The sequence below is a fragment of the Leptopilina heterotoma genome, unplaced genomic scaffold (genome assembly GCF_015476425.1).
Source record: "Leptopilina heterotoma isolate Lh14 unplaced genomic scaffold, ASM1547642v1 Lhet_219, whole genome shotgun sequence".
Taxonomy (NCBI): domain Eukaryota; kingdom Metazoa; phylum Arthropoda; class Insecta; order Hymenoptera; family Figitidae; genus Leptopilina; species Leptopilina heterotoma.
This window is the reverse complement of record NW_025110936.1, coordinates 517,680-544,990: the sequence shown is the minus strand read 5'-3', so window position 1 is coordinate 544,990 and position 27,311 is coordinate 517,680. Positions and strand designations below refer to the sequence as shown.

Genomic DNA, 27,311 nt, shown 5'->3' with positions numbered 1-27,311 from the left:
CGGGCGCAAAATTTTATTATTTCTATTATTTCTATTATTACTATTTGTATTATGTTTATTTATTTATTCAAATTCGCGGGCACATAATTTTATCATTTCTATTATTACTAATTGTATTGTGTTTATTTATTTATTTATTCAAATTCGCGGGCACAAAATTTTATTATTGCTATTATTTTTATTATTTGTATTATTTTATTTTATTATTTTTGACGTTTTTATTTATTTATTTATTCAAATTCACTGGACAAAATTTTACTATTTCTATTATTTTTTTAATATTGTAATTCACATTCAAAAATTATTAACAAGTATAATATTTTCTGATATTACGTTTTAAAAATTTGAATTTTCAATTAATTATTGTGAACTTTTTAATTTCATTTCCCTATAATAAATGCTAATTTTACAATTAAAATTATACTTTGTCAAGAGAGAGATTTTTTCGGCTGTTGAAATAAAACAGGAATTAATTATAAAAATACGAATTGCTATTTTTTTGTTTTCTGTTTTTTTTTGTCAAAAGAGATTTTTTTTCGGTCGTTGAGGTAAAAATGTAATTATTTATAAAAATGCGAATTGCTATTTTGTCTTTTTTTGGCAAAAGAGATTTTTTCGGCCGTTGAAATTAAAAAAATGTAATTACATGAATGTGAATTACTATTGTTTTTTCTCTTTTCTATGTTTTTGTAATTAATTTTTGTAATTATTAGAAATAATGGATTTTTATTTAAATTTTATTTAGAATGCATTGTTATTTTAAATGCACTTTTATTTAAAATAACGGACTTTTCTTTTAAATAGTGGAAAAATTATTTCTCGACAATTAATATTAATATGTATATATATTAAAAATTTAAATCTGGCGGTATTTGTTATTGGACTCAAGACGTGTGTCATGTTTTCATCGTAATTCCCAAAATGCTTAAATCGAAGAATTTCTATAATCATTTATTCAGTTTACCAAATCTAAGAATTAGATGAAGAACAATGTTTGCGTGCTTCGGCAATGTCAATAGTGATGATGATGATGTCAATAACAACATAAAAACGCGATGTACATTAAAGTCTATATAATAATTTTATTTTCATTCTTTTGACCTTCTTTGTTGAAAAAAGTGACTTTGTATATTTTTTTTTGCTGATGTTCCAGCAGATAACTATTTTTCTTTTTTTTTCCTCTCGCCTCTTTTTTTTATATAATCAAGCGACCTAGTTATAGTTTATATTCTTCATATATTATATCTGTGCTTGATAATAGTGTTTAAATATTAATGAATTTATTTCTATTCAGGGAGCATTTATAGACGAGGTGCTCGAAGATGGAGGAAGCTTTATCGAGTGAATGGACACATATTTCAAGCGAAACGTTTCAACCGGGTAAGAAAAGCTCTATTCTTCTTCTTTTTTACGTAACAAATTTTTTCTGATTTTTTTCATTTTCCTGTTTTGTGTACTTTAAATTTTTATAAGAAAAGATCTATTTTTCTTTTTTTTACCGATCAAATTTATTCTGATTTTTTTTCATTTTCCTGTTTTGTGTTCTTCAAATTTTTCTTTTAATCAAAAATTCATAGAGATAAAAATCATGAATTAGATTTTTAAATTCGGTTTCTAACTCTAATTCAATTTTTTATTTTTTAATTCTTTCTTTTATTCGTTTTTAAATTCTTTGTTGAAATTGTATTAATCTTGATAATAAATTATTATTTTTTTCATTTTGATTTGTTGACTTTTATTTTTTTGATTTTGTTTTGTTGATTTTGATTTTTTCGATTTTGTTTTGTTGGTTTTGATTTTGTTAATTTTGATTTTTTCGATTTTGTTTTGTTGGTTTTTATTTTGTTTGATTTTGATTTGTTGATTTTGATTTTAATTGTTTCGATTTAAAATTGAAATTAGGAGAACGCAATTAATACGAAAATAGTTGAAATAATTGGATGAAATTTCAGAGAGCCTCGTGCGCCTATTGTCACGACAGAATTTGGGGTCTCGGTAGACAAGGTTTCAAATGCATACAATGTAAGCTTTTGGTGCACAAGAAATGTCACAAGGTGGTACGATCGCCATGCATCAGTCAGCAACAACAGCAACAGCAACAATCGCATTTGGAGCAGCAGACAAGCGAGAGAAATGGTGAACAGCAACAATTGGATTCGCCACAGTCGAGTCCACCGACTCATCTTGAAGATGACACAACCGAGGCGTCGACAGTTGAGGACCATGCGTATCGCAATCGTAAGTTTTCTATTTTTTTCCCCTTTTTTTTCTCTTTTTTCGCCCCCATTTGTCAATGTTGGGCAAAAAGCCTTACTAATCCCTCATCATCTTGATCTGAAATTCAAAGAGAGAAAATTCAAAACATGACTTTGCAAAGATCTGAAATTCAAATATCGTGTATAAATTAGGTTTGCACATTTCATTGTCGTCGCTCAACTTTGTTGAAAGCTTGTCTCAAAATGATAATTTTTTACTTCTATTTCGTGATTAAATATAAATATTCGGAGTATTTGGAAATCCAAATGGATTTATGTCAATTGGATAATTTAATTCCGGGCCTTGGATATTGACTTTTTTCGATTATTTTCAAAAGAAGAGGAATTTTTTAAAATTATTTTCGAAAAATGCTACTTATTTTGATTTTCAAAGTGAGAAAAATAACTTTAAAAACTTTTAAAAAAACAATGAAGTTCCAATTTTTATAAAAAGAACGGATTTATTTTTATTTGAATAATTAAATTCAAGAAGAATTTTTTTAAGAAATATTCAAAATAATTGATTTAGAGAATAATTTTAATGAAAAATAATCTGGAAATTCAAAAATATTTAAATTGTGAGAAATAGTTGAACGTCAAAAGGTTACAAATTGAAATTTATGAATATTTGAATTTTGAATAATTTTATTTACAAATTTTAAACAACTTAGATCTTTCGAAAATTTAAATTTTAATTTTATTGGAAATCAGTTATTTATTAATTATTTTTCGAAATTTTTGAAAAAATTTTCAATTGAACAGTTTTTAAATAATCAAAGTTTTGTAAAATTCGATTCAAAACAATTGAATTTAAAAAAGGGATTTTAAATAAACTCTTTTTGTCTTTTATAAATAATTAAATTCTCGAAGAATTTTCAAAAAAATTTATTAAAAATCGTAGATTTAGAGAAAAATTTCATTACAAAATTATGAAAAATATTTGAATTTTGGAATAGTTATAGAGTAAATTTTGAGAAATAGTTGAACTTTAAAAGGTTACAAATTAAAAATTTATGAATATTTGAATTTTTAATAATTTTATTTACAAATTTTAATCAACTTAGATCTTCGGAAAATTTTAAATCTAATTTTTTTGAAAAGTAGTTATTTATTAGTCATTTTTTGAAATTTCCGTAAAATTATTTAGAGAACATTTTTAATAAAAAATTATGGACAATATTAATTTGAATTTTGAAAGAGTTATTTCGAAAATTTTGAGAAATAATTGAATTTTAAAAGGTTTTAAACTAAAAATTATGAACATTTGAATTTTGAATAATTTTATTTATAAATTTTAAACAACTTGGCTCTATGTGAAAAATTTTAATTCTAATTTTTTTGAAAAATTAGTTCTTTATTAGTAATTTTATAAACAAATTTTTGAAAATATTTTCAATTGGGAAATTTTCAAATAATCTCAAACTTCAATTAAAAAGAATTGGACTTAAAGAATGAATTTTGAGTGAACTTTCTTTCTTTTTTTTGAATAATAATTCAATTTTCAAAAACTTTTTGAAAATTCTTAGAAATAATAATTGATTTGGAAAAAAATTTTAATTAAAAATTCCAGTAAATAATCAAATTTTTGGAGACGTTATAATAGCAATTTTAAGAAATAAATAAATTCCAGAAGGTTTTATCTCAAAATTTTGAAGATTTTAATTAATACAAAAGTTCAATTATCTTTAAATACTTATTTTAAAAAAATGATTAAACTTTTGAATAATTTTAGTTAAAAATTTTTGGAAATTCTTGAACATTCTTAAAATCAATTAAATATTGTAAGAATTAATTTGTAAACTAAATTGCAAGAATTTTTTAGAAGTAATGAAATTTAAGACTTTTACAAAAACTTAGAATTGAAGTTATTATCGGAATATGTGAACATTTCAAAAACTTTTCTGAAAATCAGGGAAATACAAAATCAAATTTTCGTGATATTCGGGAATACAATAATCCACTTTTTTCTACTTTAAGTCAACTAAAACAGTTTTTTTTGCATCTTAAAGTCGATCAAAGGTCTGTAATTCAAATTTCCGAACGTTCAATTGAATGGAATAATTTTTCACTGTAAATACTTTCAAAAAATTATTAATCACAGTAAAAATATAAAAAAAAGAAAATTAAATATTTCGAAACTTTTGTAATATAATTTTTTGACACGTGATTCAATATTTCGAGAATAAAATTAAAATCTTTGAATATTTGATTCGGAGTAATCGTTCACCTCATTGTTCTATAAATTAATTAAAACGACCGAGTGATAAAATAAAAATTTAAAGAAGTGAATAATTTAGGTTAAAAAAAAATTATTTTCATAAATTCCTTTTCGGAACTATTGAAATTAGAAAAATGAAATTAGAAATTAGAAAAATACTAAATTTTGAAATAAAAATGATATTACTTGTATTTTCATTTAATAGGAGCGGTCAGCGATGAAGGAGAAGAATTGGCATTGGACGCAATGGCTGGCGCGGATGGTGCGGGCGATATGCAGAGACAGTATTCCTTAAATGACTTTGAACTTATTAGAGTAATTGGTCGTGGTTCATATGCAAAGGTCCTCATGGTCGAATTGAAGCGTACGAGACGAATTTACGCGATGAAAGTCATTAAAAAGGCATTGGTCACTGACGATGAGGATATTGACTGGGTGCAAACGGAGAAACATGTCTTTGAAACTGCCTCGAATCATCCATTCCTTGTTGGCCTTCACTCGTGCTTCCAAACGCCGTCACGTCTATTCTTTGTCATTGAATTTGTTCGCGGTGGCGATCTCATGTTTCACATGCAGAGGCAACGTCGTCTTCCAGAAGAGCACGCTCGTTTTTACGCAGCTGAGATCAGCCTTGCCTTAAATTTCCTTCACGAAAAAGGTGAATTTTATTTTTTATTTTAATTAATCAATCAATTGAATCGTCAATTTCGAAAAGGGCTTAATTATGAAGTCATTCTTTTTGGAAAATGAAACATTCTTTTTCAAGTTGAGCTCTTGAGAATTTCACGATTCGATTAATTTTAAAAGTTGATAATATTAATTATTTTTCTGCAAACAAATTTTTTAAATATTGCATTTGTATTAATGCGAAATTATTATTATTACTAGCAAATGATACGCATGCCAGCGCGCGGAACGCGGTATTCCATTGCTTATTATTTTGTAAATTAAAAAATTTTATATTTTCAAGAATAAACATCAATTTTTTAATGATTATGTACATATTTAAAATTTAACGAATTCACGTATTAAGTACATAATATTAAATAGTCTTGTTTATTATTATTCAAAAATTTTAATAAAATTTCTCGAAAGAATACAATTATTTTTAAAAATATTAATTAAATTCGATTATTTTCAAGAATTTTAATATAAATTCAATTATTTTCAACAATTTTAATGAAATTCTTTTAAAAAAATCATTGTTTTCAAAATTTTTAATAAAATTTATTCAAAAAATTCAATTATTTTCAAAAATTCCGATAAAATTTTTCGAAACAATTGAATTATTTTTATGAATCGTAAAAATCTCCGCAAGAATTCAATTATTTTCGCATTGATAAGAAAATTCTTTGGAAGAATTAAAATATTTTCATAAATAATAAAATTCTACAAAGGAATTCAATTATTATCCTAAATAATAAAATGTTTCGGAGGAATTCAATTATTTTTAATACAATTTTAATAAAATTTCCAGAAAGAATACAATTATTTTTAAAAATATTGTTTAAATTCAATTATTTTCAAGAGTTTTAATAAAAATTCAATTATTTTCAACAATTATGATAAAAAATTCTTAAATTCTTCAATTCTTAATTCAATTATTTTTATAAATTGTAAAATTCTTGGCAAGAATTCAATTATTTTTGAAAATAATAAAATTCTTCTCAGAAATTTAATTATTTTCAATAGAAATTTAATTAAATTTCTAGGAAAAAAATACAATTATATTCAAGATAATGTTAATAAAATTTCTCCAACAGGTTAAATTATTCTTAAAAATTGTAAAAGTTTTTAATCAAAATTCTTTGTAAATTTCAATTATTTTCAAACTTTGTAATTAAAATTACTTTAAAAAATTACTTTATTTTTACGAAATTTACTGAAATTCTTTAAAAAAATGTAATTATTTACAAAAACTCTTATATAATTGTTTAAAAGAATTTAATTTTCTATGAATAATGTTAACATAATTTAATAGGAAAATCGTTAATTACATTTAATAATAATCACGATTATTTTAATTTTAAAAATTTAAAAGAAATTCTTCTTAAAAATTAATTATTTTCAAAATTTCCAATAAAAATTATTAAAGAAAGCTTTATTAAAGCTTTTTTAAAAAAAGAAGTGAATTTTTGAGAAGAATTTTATTAAAATTGTATTTAAAATAATTAAATTCCATCGAAAATTTCATTATTTTTAAAAATAATGGAATTTTTGAATTGGATTGTATTAAAAGTTTTTTAAATAATTGAACTCCTGTGAAAAATTGAATTATTTTTAAAAATAATTGAATTTTCTCGGAGAATTTTTACAAGAGTTTTAAAAATAATTGAAATCTTTGAAGAAATTTATTAAAATTGTATTGAAAATAAGTGAAATCCTGATAAGAATTTTATTATTTATATAAAAATAATTGAATTTTTTACGAATATTTTTATTACATATTTTATATTTATAAATTGGCAAAAGAATTTTATTCGAATTATTGATAAAAATTGAATTCTTGAATAGAATTTTACTAAAAGTTTTTTAAAATAATTTAATCCCTGCGAAAAAATATATTATTTCTACAAATAATTGAATTTTTGAAAAGAATTTTATTAAAATTATATTTAAAATAATTGAATTCCAGCGAAAATTTAATTATTTTTTAAAATAATTGAATTTTCTCGGAGAATTTTTACAAGAGTTTTAAAAATAATTGAAATCTTTGAAGAAATTTATTAAAATTGTATTGAAAATAAGTGAAATCCTGATAAGAATTTTATTATTTATATAAAAATAATTGAATTTTTTACGAAGATTTTTATTACTTATAAATTGTCTAAAGAATTTTATTAGAATTATTGAAAATAATTTAATTCTTCGTAAAATTCAGTTATTTTTAAATTCTTTTTATAAATACTTTACAAGAATTCAATGATTTTCAGTACATTAATTTTAAAATTGAAAACATATAAAAAGAAAAATTATTTTAAAATTTAGGAAACACAAAAGCAAACAGCAATTACCGGAATACAACGATTATTAATATAGATTATTAATGTATTAATTTATTTTGAAATTACTGGTACGATTGGGAAAAGGTTGATTAATTGGTATTTGTAATGAATCAGTAATTTGTAATGGACAATAAATCTAGTGAATAATGAATTGCCAACAGGAATAATCTATCGAGATTTGAAATTGGACAATGTGCTGCTGGATCATGAGGGTCATGTGAAATTGACAGACTACGGAATGTGTAAGGAAGGTGTTAGGGAGGGCGATACAACGGCAACATTTTGCGGAACTCCGAATTACATTGCCCCAGAGATATTGCGAGGCGAGGATTATGGTTTCTCGGTGGACTGGTGGGCGTTGGGTGTATTGTTGTACGAGATGCTGGCTGGTAGAAGTCCATTTGATATTGCCGGTGCATCGGAGAATCCTGATCAGAATACCGAGGACTATCTATTTCAAGTTATTTTGCAAAAGACAATTCGAATTCCACGCTCGCTCTCTGTGAAAGCGGCGTCCGTCCTTAAGGGCTTCCTCAGCAAAGATCCCGCGGAGAGACTTGGCTGTGGTCGTGGTCCAACCGCTTTTCTCGACATTGTCGGACATCCCTTCTTCAAGGCTATCGATTGGGAAATGGTACGCTTGCTCCTTCATTTTATTTTCATCATTTCAAATATTCAACTATTTTAACTTTGAAAAATCGATTTTTCATTTTTTATTCAATTTAAATAGAATTCAATTAAAAATTTAAGTTTTTAATTTGTAATTCCATTAACGAGAAAATATAATTTTCAATTTTCAATTCGATTAAAAGAATTCAATTTTAGATTTTTAATTCAATTTCAAAGAAATCAGTTTTAAATTTTTTATTCAATTAAAAAAGTCAAATTTTTTATTTTCAATTCAATTTTAAATTTCCATGTCAAAAAAAATGTAGTTTGAAATTTTTAATTCTAGGTATTGAAAATAAATTCAATTTTTTATTTTTATTCACTTAAAAAGTAAACTTTTTAAAAAATTTTATTTTTTTTATTCAATTTAAAAGAAATTAGGTTTAAATTATTTATCTGTAGTTCAATTACAAAGAAAATTGAATTTAAATGTTTATTTTAATTTAAAAAATCCATTTTTAGATTTTTATGTAATTAAAAAAATTCAATTTTAGATTTTCATTTTAATTCAATTAAAAGCAAATTAAATTTTTCAATTCAATTTTCAAAAATTAAGTTTTTTTATTTTTAATGCAATTAAAAAGAAAATTCAATTTAAAATTTTTAATTTAATAAAAAAAATCAATTTTAAATTACATTAGAAGGAAAATTTAATTTTTAATTCAATTAAAATATATTCATTTTAGATTTTCCATTCAATTAAAAAAATTCAATTTTACATTTTCATTTTAATTCAATTAAAAGCAAATTAAATTTTTCAGTTCAATTACAAAAATTAAATTTTTTATTTTTAATGCAATTAAAAAAAAATTCAATTTATAATTTTTAATTCAATAATAAAAACTTCAATTTTTAATGCAATTAAAAAGGAAATTCAGTTTAAAATTTTTAATTCAATTAAAAGATATCAATTTTAGATTTTTAATTTAAATAAAAAAAATTTATTTTTTAATTTTTAATTCGATTAAAATCAAATTAAGTTTTTCGTTTTCAATTTAATTACGAAAATAAAATCTTAATTTTTAATGCATTTGAAAATTAAATATATTTTTAAATTTTTAATTTCAATTAAAATGCATCAATTTTAGATTTTTCATTCAATTAAGAAAGATTCAGTTTTAAATGTTTAATGTACTTAATATAAAAATTCAATTTAAAATTGTTAATTACATTAAAAGAATTCAATTTTTAATTTCTAATACAATTAAGAAAAAAATTCAATTTTTAATTCCTATTTGAATGAAAAAGAAAATTCTATTTTAAATCATTAAAAAACAAATTCAATTAAAAATTTTAATTCAATTGAAAAAATTAACATTAATTCAGATAAGTTACTTTCAAAAATATTTTATTTAAACATTTTTTGCCATCTTCTGTAAATAATACATTTAAAAAATTTGTCTAGTTAAAAAAAAGTTCTTTTTAGTATTTTCTGTTTTGTATTTTAATTGAATTTGAATTATTTGTGATATAACTGAAATATTAGTGATAAGAAAGAAAGAAAGAAAGAAAGAGAGAGAGAGAGAGAGAGAGAGAGAGAAATTTTCTTTTCTAAAAAGAGATAAATGATGAAGAGGATTTTTTTTCCTCGACAGATGTAAAAAAAGTGACTTTTTCACTTGTCTAGAAAGCTTTCTTTTTCTTTGCGGAAGATTTGTTATCTAAAAATGTTGAAATTATGTTCCAGTTGGAGCAAAAGCAGGTCACACCGCCTTATAAGCCGCGCTTGGATTCCGATCGCGATTTGGCAAACTTCCCACCTGAATTTACGGATGAACCAGTACATCTCACACCCGATGATCCGTAAGTTCCTTTTTTATTATTCAAGCATAAAAGAAACACGTGCATTCAAAAGTTGAGTCGCAAATTTTATTCAACTTTAAAGTAATTATACTTTTTTTTCCTTTTTTTTTTAAACAGTTTTTTGTTTCTAATTCTAAAAGGATTTTAATGTAATCGGCAAACTTAGTCTAATTAAACTAATTTTAATTCATTTCCTAAAAATTTGAATTTTAATTAATTTGTCAATTTTTGGAATTATCAATTAAATTAAAATCAAGGGGATTAGAAATTAATTTATAGTTTCAGTAAATTTATATGGTTCACAATTTATTAATTTATAATTAAACTTTTAATTAACTAAGTTTTAGTTTTGAAATTCAAATTTTCCTTTTACTTATTTTTCTCTTTTCGTAATTTGAGTAAAGAAAAGAGTATTTTAATTATTGTGAATATATCTGGGAGAAAGCGAATGTGAATTAATGAAAATTTCAATTTCAGACGAGTGATAGATAAAATTGACCAAACCGAGTTTGAGGGTTTCGAATATGTGAATCCGTTACTAATGTCCCTTGAGGATTGTGTGTGACAAGAACAGCAAATGGATTATGATGAAGAACAAATTGTTCTGTACAAACTAGAACAACAGCAGCAGCAGTTACAGCAACAACAACAGCAACAACAGCAGCAGCATCAGCAATTTCGTCAACATTGTGACATGTACGATGTTAATAATGTGTACGAATTGCAAGAGAGGCTGGCTAGTTTTCATTTTGAACCTTTTCCCGTTGTCAATTTAGACATTTATAGTGAAAATGAACATGACAATCTATTTGAAATGAGAAACTCCCACGAGAACGATAGTAATTACAACGAATATCGGCTGCCACCACCTTTCCCCTTTCAATACGAAAGTCCAGTCTATTCACGTTCAATCAGCATTGCCGATGATGTTTTTGATTCTGGCAATAATAACAATAATTCCGTAGTAACACGTGGCTATGACGAGAACGATTATGACGACGTTGACGATGACGAGAATCCCAAAAAGGGAATTTTAAAACAAATGTTCTGCCTTCCTTTGAATTAGAAAGAAAAACTTTTTTTTTATTCACTTATTAATAAATATTATATTGAAGTTTAGTTTACAAAACTAGAAGTATAAATTTATGAAACAAATTTTCAATTCAATTTTGTAGACAATCAATTTTTTTTATAAAAAATATATTCTTACCCTTTTTTTGATAATATTTTTGTAAATATTTCTCTCCTCTCTTAGTGAATAGAAATTACAGTAAAAAAAAGGAAAGGCAAAACAAAATTTATTGTAGTGAAAATAAATTTGCCAGAATTGAAAAAGAAATTCGCTTTATAGGAAATTAAAAACAAAGACGGTGGCAGCCTATCTGCGTTTGTAATTATTGTTATAATGAAAGTTCCTTACTTAAAATAAATTTCCATGTATATACATATAAATTTAGAAAACCAATCATGTTGAAAAATTATTATTATTAATAACCATACTATTAATTGTCAAAATTAAAAAAAATTATTAGTCGTTTTCTATCGAAGAATATGTCGTTATATTATCTAATTGAAATTAGTCATTTTTATTGTCTAATTGAAATTAGACATTTTATTGTCTAATTCAAAATTAGCCATTTTATTGTCTAATTTCAATTGGAAATTTTATTATCTAACTGAAGTTAGTAATTTTATTGTCTAATTGAAATTAGCCATTCTATTGTCAAAATGAAAGATTAGCCAATCCTATTGTCAGATTGAACGATAATTAGCCATGCGTCAAAAAATTCGAAATGAACAAAACTAATTAGCAATATTGAAAAAAATAATTGACACAATGAAAGGAAAAATTAGGAAATCTTGGGAAAATTTAGAAAAATATTAATGGTATTGAAATGGTATTATGTTAAAAAAGAAATCAAGCACTGGGTCTGCTTGTTATTGTTAAACGAAAAATTTGTATTATGTATATAATCAAAATTGTGATTTGATGTTTCATATCTTAAACTCCGGTTAAAAGGGGCGTAACTCTCTTTTTTTTAAACTACTTTGACTTTCCTTTGCTTGAAAATCAAGTAAACTATTTTTTTATACTTTTCATTTTTGTAAATTCTTTTTTTTTTTGTTTTTTAGATAAGCATTTTTTTTAATTTTTCTATTTTTTTAAATTTCTTCTATACTTTTTTCTGTTTTCTATTTTTTTTTTTTTGTAAAAAAAAATATAAACTGCAATGGTCTAGATTTCCAAATTGGAATCTAGGTGTATTAATTATAAAGTTGTGTATACTTTTGCCGCTGGTGCGAGACCCAGAACTAAAAACATATGGCAAAAGACGAAAGAAATAAAAGACGCTTAGTTGTTAAAATTTCCAAAACAATATTATAAAAATAGAAAGAAAGGGGAAAAAAAGGAATTGTATTAAGGACGTTAAATGAATATGGCCGTTCAAAGTATTTTTATAAAGTCTAATTTACGTTTTAATTATTAATCATTCCAGAGATCTTATATCGATAGATATATTGTTCAAGTTCTTATCTTTAAAAAAGACACATTATTATTGATATATTGAAACATCTATATTAATGAAAGAATATTAGTTCCTTGACGACGAAATAAAAATATATGACAGCGATAAAGTAAAATAAAATACATAAAATGAAAAATACGGAGAAACAATTAGTTACGTATAATATGTAAATAATTTAATTAGGAAATTATAGGAAAAGTGATTTAAAGCATTTACTATATGATATTCGTCGTGGGATATATTTTAAAGTATAAGAAAGTGTCGAGTATATATCAAAGATTTAAAGCAAAAAAAAAAAAAAATGAAAGAAAGAAATAGTACACACGGTGAAAAAAAAATAGGCTCAAGCGATTTTGAAATTCGTCGCATATAAACATGTATATAATAATAATATATGACAAAGATTCGAAAAAAATGTAGGTTTTCTAGGAAATTACCAATTAAGATTCTAAAAAACAAAAAGAAGGAAAAAAAAATGCCATTTATCGAATGGCAGAAAAAAAAAGTTTTACTCGCAGAGGCCTGATATTTCATAAGCCCATTTTAATATTACTCACTTAAACGACTTTAATTACTTAGATTGTACTTACCCAAGCTTCAAACGCAGAATTTGAAACAAAGAACAATTTTTCGAAGACGAATGTATTATATATGAACATAGTTCAATATTTTCTTCGGTTTAAGTCAAGAAATTTTTATTTCTTATATATATTTTTTTTTTACTTTTCATATTTCCATAGGGGAAGAAAATGTTATTTTTCATTTTTTTTGAAAATATTTTCCATTCCTTCGAAAGAAAAAAGAAAAAAAATCTCGAAGCATTTTTTTGTTACGTGTTTTATGATCTGACAAACGAATTCATTGTATCATTGAGAATATTTAAAAGCTTCATTAATCACATAATTATATATTTCTGGTCTTCCAATCAATTTTACAATGTTACTGTACTTCTTTTTCTATAATATATTTTATAGAAAAGAAAATTAAACAACGATTTTTATATGACTTTGTTTTTCTTAGTATTATTATTATTATTATGATCATTATTGTTGGAATATTGTTATAAATGATCCTTGTGACAATTTTGCCAAAGACTTGTATTCTGTGAGTGTTGGATTTAAATTATTGCTTGGGTGAGTTTTTTTCAAAGTTAGGAGAAGATAAAAAAACAAATGAATCTTGACGAATTTTTCTTTTTTTTCAATTATTAAATGGAAATTTAATCGCTACTTGATAATGGACTTAAAAACATAATTTCAGGAGTATAAATATATCGTTTATTGAATTTTCAAGAGTACGATGTAATGTTGATAATGTTATAATTTAGTATTTAACACAATATTGTATTATTTTATACACCGCTCTGAAAAACGAGAGTATATTTACTTTGCAGAGAAATAAACACTTTTAGGAAAATGAGGTACATTTTTTATTTATTCTATTTTTTTTTGGGAGCTAATATTTATTTCGAGTTCGGAATATAAAAATTAAACAATAATTTTCGTCGTTTGTTAATGATTTAATATTCTTATTTTATTTCAATTCGTCTTAAATAAATTGAAGATTAAATATTTTCTTTCAACTAATTTTAATTCTAAACTTGAATTTGGCTTAATTTGAATTAATTTGGAATTTGAATTGATTTGGATTAATTAACTAATTAATTTAATAAATTTCATTTTATCAGCTGAATTATAATTTAAGGATTCATTTAAAAAAAATGTTTACAGTTTCAGATCAGAGGCGCGTCAGCAGAAAATAAGAGGAGAAAAAAAGTAATGTGAAACTTAAGTCGACAATAATGGTCAACGAGAATTTTTTAAACAAATTGTTGCTATCGTTAATTAGGCAGCGAGGTTTACAAAATAAACTTTTATGCAAATGAGTTTTTCTGGAAATATTACACCAGGTAGGCATTTTTTTCTAATTTCAAAATTGAATCAACAGTAGTATGCAAAAAAAAATAAAATAACTATACAAGATCGCGTGACGGGATAAAGCAATGCACTTGGGATAGTTCATAGTACATTTAATTTTTTCATAAAATGAAAACAAGTCCTTGGCCTAAAAAAATAAAGTAATAATCGGTTTTCACAAGGAAAAGACATTTGGAGTAATTTAGAGGCATTTATCGGTTTTTAATTTAATATTCTCAATAAATAATAAGTGCCTATATTGTTTCATGTGCGAGGGAATTTTTTATTTCTAAATTCTTCAACAATGTAGAGGATGGTTTTTTTTGTTATTTATATTTTTATTGTACTTTCTTATTATTATTTTACTCTTTTTTCCATTTTGTTTATTTTTTCTATCATTTTTTAAATTTATTCTCGATTATTTTTATTTTATGAATTTTTAAAAATATTTTATTTAGTTAGTTTATTATTATTTTTTTTATCATTTTTACTCGTTTTTATATTAATTTTACTCTAAAAATTAAAAAAAAAACTTTTCGTTACTTAATAGTAATTTTTTTATACTAATTTACACAAATTATTTCAGATTAGTGTCAATTTTTGTCAATATTTTCTGTGTTACTAGTTTTCTTTTTTTTTATTTAATTCTATTTAGTTCTATTTTATTAATTTTTTTGTTATTCTTTTTAATTTATTTTTATTTATTTTTCTTCCTTTTTTAAAAATATTTTATTTCTTTATTCTTAATATTTAATTTATTTTGTTTATTATTATTAGATTTGATTTTATTTATCTTTATTCGTATTTATATAAATTTTACTCTAAAAATAAAAAACAAATTTACTTAAAAGTAAATAAAATAAATAGTAATAAATTAATATTCAAATAAACAAAAATAATAATTTTTTATACTAATTTATACAAAAAAAAAATTATTTCAAATTAGTGGCAATTTTTTGTCAATATTTTTTGTGTTACTACTTTTGTTTTTTTAATTTAATTCTATTTATTTTTATTTTATTAATTTCTTTTCTTTATTCCAATTATTTTATTTTTATTTATTTTTCTTACGTTCTTTAAAAAATTTTATTTCTTTATTGTTATTATTTTGTTTATTTTATTTATTATTATTAGATTTTATTTATCTTCTTTATTCGTATAATTATATTAATTTCACTTTAAAAAAGAAAAAAATTTTTTACTTAATAGTAAATATAATAAATAGTAATAAATTAATATTTAAATAAACAAATCAGAATTTTTTTATATTAATTTATACAAAAAAAAATTATTTCAGATTAGTATCAATTTTTATCTAATTATTTTTGGTACTATTATTAATTGTTAATTAATTATTTTTCTAATTATTATTTACAGAGTTTGGATTCTTTAAAAAATAAATTTAGATTTAAAAGCATTAATTTTGACAAAAATGAAGAATCGGGTGAAAAAAGAAATCTATGAATCATTGAATATTATTTTGTAGAAAATCTCCCTCGTGGAAATGCAAAATGTGATAATGTTTCACCGGCTGATAAGATAAATGAATCACAAAATTCTTGCTATCTTGTTGTTACGAAAGGGAAAATAAAATTAAACCACTTTTGATTTAGCAACATTTATAATAAAAATAATAATAATAAAAAAAGTAAAAAAAAAATAATAAAAAGAAAAAAAAATAAAAGAAAATTTTTTTTGAGTAAAAAAAGCAATATTTAATTGTTCTGTAAATTTTTTAATCGGTCATAATTAAAAGGTAATTAAAAATAGTTTAAATAATTAAAAATCGAGTTTTTTTCGAAACAGTACAAATATTTTTATTTACTCTTCTATTGTTTTATTTTTTCTAGAGATAAATAATAAATGACCTATTTTTGTTAAAATTCTTTTGTTGTACTTAATTTTTAACTTTTGGTAATTGATAAAAAATTGTTTAAATAAAAAACACGTGTATATAAAATTTCATATTTTGAAGAGAAGCGCGCGCAGTGTTTTAATTGGTGGAAGGGGGATTCGATAGTTCAAAGTGAATCGACCGCGCCAAGTTTACTACTACTACCAACTGTCACCTGCAGATGCCAGTCAGTCTCGCAGTCAACGTTCGCGAAGCGTTGTGCGGTGTGTGATAGTTTATTATTTTTTCATACTGTTCACAGCTCATCAACCCCTCTCGTTCAAGGTGTTGTTAAAATACGTTGAATTGAGTTTTTCGCCCTTCCAACAAATATAAGTGCCGGTAAACAATGTTTAATATTAATTGGATTACACGGAATATGATAATATTGTGTCAAGCTCGATGAATGCTTATGAAACCGGGTCCAGTGTCAGTCAAAGTGACGCGCTTCCAAAGAGTCGCCCTTTCGCCGCGTTACTCGAATTCTCTCCTCTCTTTAATATATATACACACACACACACCAAGAAAAATCCCAAAAGCCTTCCATGCTGTGATTATTCAAAAAAGTATCTTCTATAAAGAGAAATAAATTACAAGTAAATCACAAATTATTCTTGACAGAGAATCGACAGAATCTTTTATATCACAGGTGAATTTCGCAGTGCGGAACAACGGGGTGTGTACCTCTCTCTCTCCTGATTTATTTCAAATGACGCGTACGCCGGCATTACTGCATCTCAGTACAATGATGTATCGAAGGAGAAAATTCATGGCGAGAATGAGAATAAATCCAAATGGAGAAAGATAGGTTTGATAAAATTAATCGCGGAAATAGGGATGACAGTGCTACATAACCCCACCGGCCGGTTAAAAAGTAGCGAGAGGATCATCCTTATGACGTGAGATTGTGGAAATCTCGAAGAAAAATGAACTACATGCTATGTACCCTATATGGGTTCGCGATATTCTTTATGATATTTTGGCTGTCAATGTGGTTAGTGCATATTATTGCGTTGGTGGCCGGTCGTTGGAAGCTGCATCGAAAAGTTGCGCAAGTGCCGATCTACGAAACGCCCTGGCCCGGTGTTTCAATAATAAAACCTCTAATGGGTGTTGATCCAAATTTATTTGGCAATTTGGAAACGTTCTTCCTATTGGAATATCCAATGTATGAGATTCTATTTTGCGTTGAGGACGAAACTGATCCTGTTCTTATGCTCGTTTATAAATTAATGGAGAAATATCCGCAGGTTGACGCGAGGCTGTTTGTCGGTGGTTGTGGCGTTGGTGTTAATCCAAAAATCAACAACATGCAACCGGCTTATGAGGCATCAAAGCATGATTTAATATTAATAAGTGATAGTGGTATTAGAATGAAGGAGGATACGTTACAGGATATGGTGAATTATATGACTGATAATGTTGCATTGGTGCATCAAATGCCTTTCACGTGTGACAGAGAGGGTTTCGCTTCGGTTTATGAGAAAATATTCTTTGGCACTGTACAATCGCGAATGTATTTGGCCGCTGATTTGTTGAGGATTAATTGTCATACGGGAATGTCGGCGCTGTTGAGGAAGGCACCTTTGGAGGAGGTTGGAGGTTTGAAGAGTTTTGGTGTTTATTTGGCGGAGGATTTCTTTTACGCTAAATCGTTAACGACTCGTGGCTGGAGGATAACAGTGTGCTCGCAGCCGGCTATGCAAAATAGTGGACACTGTGAAGTGCAATCGTTTCAGGCGAGATTGAGACGATGGGCAAAATTACGAGTTGCCATGCTTCCATTGACTATTGTGCTTGAGCCACTTAGTGAGTGTTTAGTCCTGGGTGCTTGCACTTCATGGGCAGCTAGTGTACTTTTTGAGTGGGATTCCCTAGTCTTTTATTTAGTTCACATACTTTTGTGGTTTATGTTTGACTGGACCATGTTGTGCGTGGTGCAAAATGGACCCTTACCTTTTAATAAACTCGAGTTTATTATCGCTTGGTTACTTAGTGAAACCACGAGGTGAGTTTCTTTCTTTTTTTCTATCTTTCTTTCTTTTTATCTTTCTTTCCATCTTTAATTCGAGTTTGAAAATAGTTTTTTTTTAAATTGACACGAATTTCATTTCAGTTTGAACAAGTAGAAATTTTTAACAGCTAATCGATTCATAATTTATTGATTCACCTTGAGCATTTAACAACAGTTTCATTGTGTGTGCGTGTGTACATAAATAATGTGAGTACATGGAATAAAATTGTTGTGGTTATGGCAATTAAAATTTCATTTCATCAATATTGGTAATATTAGAATTATAATTATTAGATAGTTCTTGTTTTTCCCTGCAACAAACTTTTACAAACTACATTTCATGTTACAGCCAAACAAGAAAGTTTGAAAATGCCTACAGTAATTTAAAATTTGTAAATAATTACTCGCTACTTTGTCAACAATGATTCATTCAAGTGGTGACATATTTTTCTCTATTTCTTAATTTCCGAATTTATTTTAATTCCTCGACAATTATTTTTTAGTACAGTTCTAATTGGGCATTGGAAAATATTTGTCAGAATTATCTTTTCAAATTAGTTATCAATCAAAAAAATAATAATTAGAGTCAATTATTATTAACAAGTATTTATTTCTAATTTAATTTATTTTTTAATTTAATTTAACATTTAATTTATTATTTACTTTAATAATATTTACTTTCATAACATTCCAGATTTATAATTTTAAAATGTTTAAGAATTGGATTAAAGTGTTTAAATAATAATGCGATACGAACATCTTGAAATAATTAGTAAATTAAAAATACAAAACTGCCTTGAAGTTCAAGATCGACAGAAATCAATTTGCTTTGAATTTATATTCTCTTGTGTGCAATAGTAAAATTATCGAAAACAATTTTCACTCTGAAACAGATTTCTGTTTTTGACATTTTTGTTATGTTTCTAACAGAAAGTTTACGCAAATAAAACTTTTCTCCTAAATTCGTAATTTAATTTTACTTTCGATAATAATACGAAAAGCGTAATTAATTTTCCCTTCAATATATAGAATAAAATATAGCTTCTACATTTTCAAGTAAATAAATTTCAAATACAAAAATTGTGACAAATTAAAAACTGACAAAAATAGAAAAATAACAAACATAAAAAAATAACAAACATAAAAAAAATAAAAAAAATAACAAACATAAAAAATAATTACAGAAATAGAAAAATACCAAAAATAGAAAAATGACAAAAATAAAGAAACGACAAAAATAGAAAATTGATAAACATAAAAAAAATAACAAACATAAAAAAATAAAAAAAATAACAAACATAAAAAATAATTACAGAAATAGAAAAATACCAAAAATAGAAAAATGACAAAAATAAAGAAACGACAAAAATAGAAAATTGATAAACATAAAAAAAATACCAAAAATAGAAAAATAAAAATAAAAAATGACATAAATAGAAAGAACCGGAACAACTGAAAACGAAATAAAAATTGCAAACGTGAATAATTTTATTCTAAAGAAGAGAAGAAGGAATATAAAAATTTAATTTGAGAATGGTCGAAAAATTCAAAGCTTTTGTTTTTTTAATCCTCAACGTGTATATAAAATGTGAGATGAATCCGTGTGAGAAAGAGAGGTTGTTTTATATTTTAAATTTGCATATATAAACTCTTCTAAAGGTTGAATTGAAATTAAATGTTAAATTTTTTATTTTCAGGCCGTATTTATTTCTGCAGGCAGTTCTTGATCCCCTGATTCAGTGGAGATCGCGAGTCTACAAGTTAAAATGGGGTGGAATTGCCGAGGAAGTCAAGGCTAAAGTCAAATACTGAGGAGAAGAATCATCTCTGTACTTAAAAAGCTCATGGATAAGAGACACAAAAATTATGTATGTATATGTACATATATAAAGTCACATATATATGATGCATATTCAACATACATATACGTATACGTATATTATATACACGAAGGAAGGAAGAAAAAAAAAAGTAGAGACAGAAAAAAAATTCTTTTTTCACACATATTAAATTGTATGTGTTTAAAGAATCTCAAAAAATAAGAATCGTATTTGCGAATCGTAATTAAAGAAATTAAATTAACAAATTAATTTTCACAAAATAATTCTTATGGTATGCTCAAAAAATAGAAAAAAAAAAGAATGCTAGTGCAATGAACCGAGAAATCTTTTTACCTATAATAGGTACTTGTTTGAAAGAAAAAACAAAAATATTAATTTAAATCTAGGAATGTTATTTATTTCCGTAGTTATTTCATGCCTAAATCTTGCTATATCACAGTTCTAAAGAGAGAAAGAATGAGAGAGAATGAAAAGTACATAACAACCAAAAAAGGATAGTTACATTTTATCGTTGTGTTCATGAAAAAAAAAATAAATATTAAATTAAATTGTAATTTAGTAAATTTAACAAAAAAAGGAGCACAAAAGTAGCAGACAAAAAAAATTGTGAGGAAATTGTATAGAAAAAAACAGTGCTCAAATCAGTCAAAATTATTTTTATTACTATTTCTTTTTTTTTATTGTTATCGAGTTTTCTAGTTTTTAATTAGATATTTTAGATAGGTCAATGTTAGGTAAAGAAAGTAGGTTTGAAACAATGTCATCGACCATAGATTTGAGAGGAGAACAAAAATGTAATTCGTCCTTCCTTCAAAATTGCATTTTGAATTTTTTGATAATCAAATTGTTTTTAATTTTTTTATTGTTAAAAGTAAAAAATATTGGTAAAATTAAAAAATCGTATCATTGAAGAAAGTAATTTGATATCGTAAAATAGTTCTTTATTGGAAAATTTCATTTGATTGGAAATAATTTCAAACAATTGTTTTTATTTGAAACAAAAATCTAGCCATTTTGATTGGTGAAAAAAATGGTAAAGAAATTAAAATTTCGATTGCTTTTAATTTTTTGTTAAAAATAAAAAATATTGATAAAATTGAAAAATTTTATCATGATAAAATTTGTTGATTGACATCCTAAAATGTAATTATAACAGAAATTGACAATTTTTTTGGAAAAAATTAAATTTAAATTCAATTAAAAATTAAAATATCAATTATTAAATTAATTGTCAATTCGTTGCAAAAATGCAAAGAAAAAAAATTCTAACAGTAAAATTTGTCAGATATTTCGAATGTACTTTTCCAAAAATAATTTCGATTTCCCTCTCAATGAGAAAAAGGACGAATGAATTTTTTTTTCTCCACCTCTTTCCTAATTAAAAATAAGTGCATTTGCACTTGATTTGTCGATGAGTCAAAACCGTCTGCCTATGACAATGAAATATCACTTCGGATGTACCTCATTTCTAATTAGATTTTTAGAAATAGTCGTATATATATATATATAGAAAGAGAGACAGAATAAGGGAATATAATAATGAATTCGTAAAAGAAAAAAAAAAGAAAAAAACTCAATTGTGATTGTCTTGACGAGAGCAGCTGAACAGATACTCGAGCGATTTTAGTACAGGCTTTATTCCTATATATTTTGTCGGCGCGAGGGGCTGGTTTTACTACAATTTTAAATGGAAACGAGGTCGAAGCTTTTGCTTCGAAACACCAAGATATTGTTGTAAATGAGAACAAATTACCAAGAAGATTAAAATCTATTTTAAAAGTCTTTTTTTTGTTTTAAAGGAATCGCGCTTTTAGCTTAATACGTACGTTTAAACGGTTTTTCTTTTGCATTATCAGATCTTTCAATTTTATTTTCTCTGTTTTAGATGTGAAACTCGGTTTTTTGTTGTGTAATAATTTTCCGGGCGAGTAGTTATTGAATGTTTGTTAAAATATTTCGCTTTCTTGTCAGTGACTGAAACTTGTGTAAAAATAATTCAATTTCAATTGAATTATTCAATTTTAATTGAATTATTCAGTTTCAATTCAATTATTCAGTTTCAATTCAATTATTCAATTTCAATTCAATTATTCAGTTTCAATTCAATTTCAATTTAATTATTCAGTTTCAATTTAATTATTCAATTTCAATTCAATTATTCAGTTTCAATTCAATTATTCAATTTCAATTCAATTATTCAGTTTCAATTCAATTATTCAATTTCAATTCAATTATTCAATTTATTTTTTTCAGTTTTTCAATTCAAATCCAATTCAATTCAATCAATTTCAATTCAAAACTAAATAAATTCAAAATAAAAATATTTAAATTCGAATTGAATAATTTAAATCAAAATTGAAAATATTTATATTTAGATTGGAAATATTTTTATTTAATTTCCCAAAAAAATTCCAAACGCTCAAATGAAAGGACGATTTTTTCTTTTTTCATTCAAGCAACTGAATTTTGTTCAAAAATAATTTTTTCATTCATTTAGAAAATTAATTTCTCTCTAAAAATGTTTAAATTTAATTTACTCTTGATTTTTTTAGTAATTTTTCAAAATTTTATTTTTCATTTCGATCAACTCTGAATTTTGTTACAAAAATATTTTTCTTTCGTTTATTTAGAAAATTAATTTTTCTCTATAAATTGTCTAATTTATTTTAATTTTGATTTTATTCTAATCATTTTTGAAAGCATTTTGTTAAAAATAATTTTTTTCGCTAATTCAGAGAATTAATTACTCTCTCTAAATATCAAATTTATTATAGTTTTGATTTTATTCTTGTTATTTTCGAAAATATTTAAAGGGATAAAAAATATTCGTTCATATGAACTTTTAAAAACTTTAGGAAAAATTTATTTGAATTGAAAAATATTTATAATCGAAAATTTCGATTTGAAATTGAAAATATTTTTATTTGGATTGGAAAATATTTAAAACGGAAAATTTCAATTCGAAATGGAAATATTTTTATTCTAATTGAAAAATATTTAAAATAGAAAATTTTAATTCGAATTGAAAATATTTTTATTTATATTCAAATTTTTGACTTGAATTAAAAAAAAAATATAGAAATTTGTTTCGACTGAATGAATTTAAATGAAAAGAAAATACATTAAAAAATAATTGAGAGGAAAATACTTTGAAAATTGAAATTTACTGCGAAATTGAATTTTTTTTGGCTTGAAATTTTAGTCACTGATTATGATGTTTCCTTGCACAATAATTGACGTCACACAAGTGATTCGATCTTCCACTTCGAGAGTGACCTTTTTTTCTCAATGCATCTTGGGTACATACCACTTTTTGGCCGACACTTAACCCTTGTCTCGACCTTTGATTCTTATTATAACGCCCGTCAAACTCCATTATTATTTTTCCTTTTTGTTCTTGAACACATTGCCATTCACGAACTTCCCTTCGTGCACCAACGGGACCTTTGAAAAGTGGCTTCCTCTTCTTATTCTTCTTGACTTAATAATGGCAACAACTTTCGTGACACTCGCTTTTTTACAAGTGTCCTTAAAGGTTTTGCTACCATCCTTGAAAGCTTGAGTGTCTGGAACCAGACGCGTCTACGCTTCTCCAAAATTATCATATCTTCTTTTTTTCCACTCATACGCAACTATACTATTTTCGATCGATTCATCGAAACGAAGGGGAAATAATTACCAAAAAAAAAACGAAAAACGAAAAAAAATAAATAATAATTATAATAGTAAAAAATAGTAAATCATTTGTAGACTCAGAAGAGAGAAAAATTATAAAAATAAATTACCGTAAATTATTTTTAGAAGAGAAAGAAATGCAAAAAAAGTAAAATTATTGTTTGAAAAAAAAAATATTTTTTGATTATGAAGAACAGCGAAAAAAATTTTTTGGATTATGAAAAATAGTGAAAAAAATCACGAAGTTGAAGTCCACAACGTTGATCAATGAAAAAAATTTGTTTCATCTATTCGAATATTATTTTTAATTTAATATTTAATTGTATAACAATTATTATCAGAACATAAACATCAATCTATTTTTTCTAAATATTGTTGTGTCAATATTGCTGCGATATATTTTAATAATTTATCAAGTAAACAATTTTTTTCGTTGATAAACGTTGTGGACTTCAACGTGGTAAAAAATCTTATTTTCTGAATGAGAAAAAGAAAAATTATAAATTATCTTTTTTTCGAAAAAAAAGAACTTGTTATCTTGTAGATAAAATTTTTGCTCCACATTTTCCGTTGGATGCAATGAACTTTTCTATTGTGAAAAAAAGCAAAAAAGAAAAAAAAATGAAATGCGAATTGCAACATATAAATACGTCTGGTAACTAAATACAAACCAAGTTGTATCCGGTTACGAGACACAAACCGCAGGAACGTTCAAAGAAAGGCTTTAAGTTACAAAATATCATTGAAATAGTGTTGTCAAATTATTCCAAACAACAATTAATATTGTAATAATTTTATACATTGATAGCAAGTTCTTTGATTTTTTTTTCATTGTAATCTCTCGCGTTCACTCTCTGAATTGTTGTCAAAAATATCACTTTAATCTTCTATTATTACAATTCTAATCATTTTTTTTCTTTTCTCATTTATTGAAGGCGATGAAGAAAAAAATTCACGATAAATTTGCTGCACGCACGAAAAAAAAGAATAGTAATAAAATAATTAATAAAAATATAATAATAGTAAAAATAAAATTTAATAAAAAATGTAACAAAATTTAAATTATTATTATTATTTGTATTATTTTTATTATTATTATTATTATTATTATTATTATTATTATTATTATTATTATTATTATTATTATTATTATTATTATTATTATAAAAAAAAATCATTAAATTATAGAAGATTAAATTCCAATATTAATAACAATAATATTTAAATTTTCCCGGAATTAATATTGTTATTATTTTCTATTTTTCTATTTTTAATGTAATATAATATTATTTCTCCACTAAATTTTAATTATTACTCCCTTTCGTTTCGATAATCAAGAAGATGAATTCCACAAAAAGAAAAAAAAATTGAATTTAATCAACAGCGTCATTTATGCAAATATTATTTTCTCTCCTCCTTTTACACAACTTCGAGTTTTTAATTTATATTTCTTACACTTTTCAACAATTGCATGTCTTATAAATTTAATCGTCTATTAATTATGTATTACTTGTTATAAAAATTGTTCCAATTATTGATAAATTAATTACGAATGAATAAATTTTTCAAAAATAAATGATTAATTACGTAATAAATTATTAATTATTGACTTATTAATTATTTTTACGATCTGTTCAATGTTTTAATAATCATAAAAATATTTAATTAATGTTTTATTAATTAAATCTATTAATTAATGTTTTATTAATTAATTTATTAATTAATCTTACTAAAAGTTTCGAACTTTCGAAAAAACTAAAAAGTTTCGAACTATTAATGAATTTATTTATTTTAAATTATTATCAATTCATTTATTCATTAATAATTTAATTTTTATAATAATTATAATAAATTAAAATAAATCTTAATTTATTTTTATTAATTAATCAATTTATTAAATTATTTTTTGACAAAATAATAAATATAATATGAATTTAATAAAAGAAAATAATTTTTAACAGAGAAAATGTTTAATTATTATAACACTATTTTGCATTTAATTGTAATAATTTTCAAAAATATTTGAATAGAAAAAATGTTCAAAAAAATTTGAACCTTCGAAACTTTAGAAAAATAATTATTATAGCAATTAATTAAAATATTTAATTTATAATAACTAATTATTATACTATATTTAATTAATAATTACAATTATAACTAATTATTTATTATAATTTATTAATTATTAATTAATTATTAATAAGTTATTAATAATATTAATAATTACAAGATAAATTAGTATAGAATTAAATAATTTTTGAACAATTATAATTGTTTAGAATTTACTTAATTATAATAATTTATTAATTGTTAATTATCAGTTAATTATTATTTAGTTATTAATTATTTATTAATTAATAATTTATTGATAAAAATAAATAAATACGATATCAATCAGTAAAGAATGAAATAATTTTCGAATACATAATTAATAATGCGACATTCCTCTTTTGCTCTTGCGAAGTGCTCTTCTTTTTTTTTCACGTAAACGATTTTTAGGCAAGTTTTCGAATAATATCGACGCGTTTATTAAAAGAAAAAAAAACCAGCACTTGTCTCGATATTTTTAAGAAACACGCGTACCTTTAATGAAAAAAAAAAATTTTTTTTTTGTACAGTTACATTATAATTGCAATTTGTAAATAAACATTAAAAGCGAACCTTTATTTTATAGTTTAATTTAACGGTTAATTTAATTTCGGCGACTGATTGTGAAGAGGAGAGATTTAATTATTTATATTATATAAATTGTTTTTATATGTATACGTTACTGCCACTATATGATTGTCAAGTCAAAAATAATTTTAGCTCTGTATATTATGTATGTTTCTCAATTGCAAAAATGGTATTTTCTTGCCAAGCTTCTCAAATTTATTTTCAAAAAAAAAACCTTGAAGAAGGCGGTGAAATTTTAATTTTTAATTATATAATAAATATTCTAGGACAATTTTTAGAAAAAAATATCAAAAAATTTTTTTGCATTTCTCGCCAAGACAAAAATGTTTCTGCTTTTACCAGGAGAAAAAAATTATTTTTTTTATTTTCAAAATCTTGTAAAAAAGATATTTTGAGAGAAAAATTAAGTAACACCAATGGTGGCCAATTTTACATAATTATATAATAAAAAAAATAATTTAGATGCTACATCAACCAAAAAAAAAAAAAAAAAAAAAATAGCTTTTGACAGATTTACAAAAAAAAAAAGATCTGGAATGACTTGGTAAATTTTGTGTGGGGAAAAAAATAAAAATTGATAAAGAAAAACGGATAAGTACACGCATACCTATGTAATTAGGAGAAAAAGAATTTTTTTTTTCTAGAAAATAATGGCAATTTTTACTCTCAAATGAAAAAATATGACATTTTTTTCTCCTTTTTGCACCTTCATATCGTTTTCGATCGAACGACTCGTACAATCTTGTACCATCTAAATATTAAATGTAAATCGTCACGATATGAGAGAAAATGGCAAAATAAAAAAAAAATTAGTATA

The 27,311-nt window shown here is 23.8% G+C and overlaps 2 protein-coding genes and 1 long non-coding RNA gene across 6 annotated transcripts in view; 2 read left to right on the top strand and 1 right to left on the bottom strand.

Annotated features, from left to right (window-relative positions):
• LOC122501942 (atypical protein kinase C) overlaps positions 1-10,649 on the top strand; it is a 51,927-nt gene extending 41,278 nt beyond the window's left edge. For all 3 annotated transcript variants that reach the window (XM_043611738.1, XM_043611737.1, XM_043611736.1), the window contains 6 exons: positions 1,295-1,380; positions 1,953-2,238; positions 4,679-5,131; positions 7,640-8,112; positions 9,835-9,950; positions 10,428-10,649. In XM_043611738.1, coding sequence (XP_043467673.1) covers positions 1,295-1,380; positions 1,953-2,238; positions 4,679-5,131; positions 7,640-8,112; positions 9,835-9,950; positions 10,428-10,515 — 1,502 coding nt within the window. In that variant the 3' untranslated portion in view covers positions 10,516-10,649. The remainder of the gene's footprint in view (positions 1-1,294; positions 1,381-1,952; positions 2,239-4,678; positions 5,132-7,639; positions 8,113-9,834; positions 9,951-10,427) is intronic.
• LOC122501963 overlaps positions 1-27,311 on the bottom strand; it is a 149,967-nt gene that overhangs the window by 34,434 nt on the left and 88,222 nt on the right. Inside the window, exon 4 of one of the 2 annotated variants that reach the window (XR_006301598.1) lies at positions 2,259-2,334. The exons of the other annotated variant lie outside the window; for it this stretch is intronic. This is a non-coding gene — a long non-coding RNA (uncharacterized LOC122501963). Of the gene's footprint in view, positions 1-2,258; positions 2,335-27,311 lie in introns of those variants that run through there. 2 annotated transcript variants of the gene reach the window in all.
• LOC122501960 (ceramide glucosyltransferase) lies at positions 16,462-21,284 on the top strand. The gene is made up of 2 exons (XM_043611769.1): positions 16,462-18,296; positions 20,000-21,284. The coding sequence occupies exons 1-2, from the start codon at positions 17,215-17,217 to the stop codon at positions 20,112-20,114; spliced, it is 1,197 nt and encodes a 398-aa protein (XP_043467704.1). The 5' UTR covers positions 16,462-17,214; the 3' UTR covers positions 20,115-21,284.

Bases quoted from the DNA above. Each gene is read 5' to 3' on its own strand.
- LOC122501960 (XM_043611769.1), top strand. From the start codon at position 17,215: ATGAACTACATGCTATGTACCCTATATGGGTTCGCGATATTCTTTATG. The intron at 18,297-19,999 runs GTGAGTTTCTTT...TTTTATTTTCAG, and splicing joins TTACTTAGTGAAACCACGAG to GCCGTATTTATTTCTGCAGG.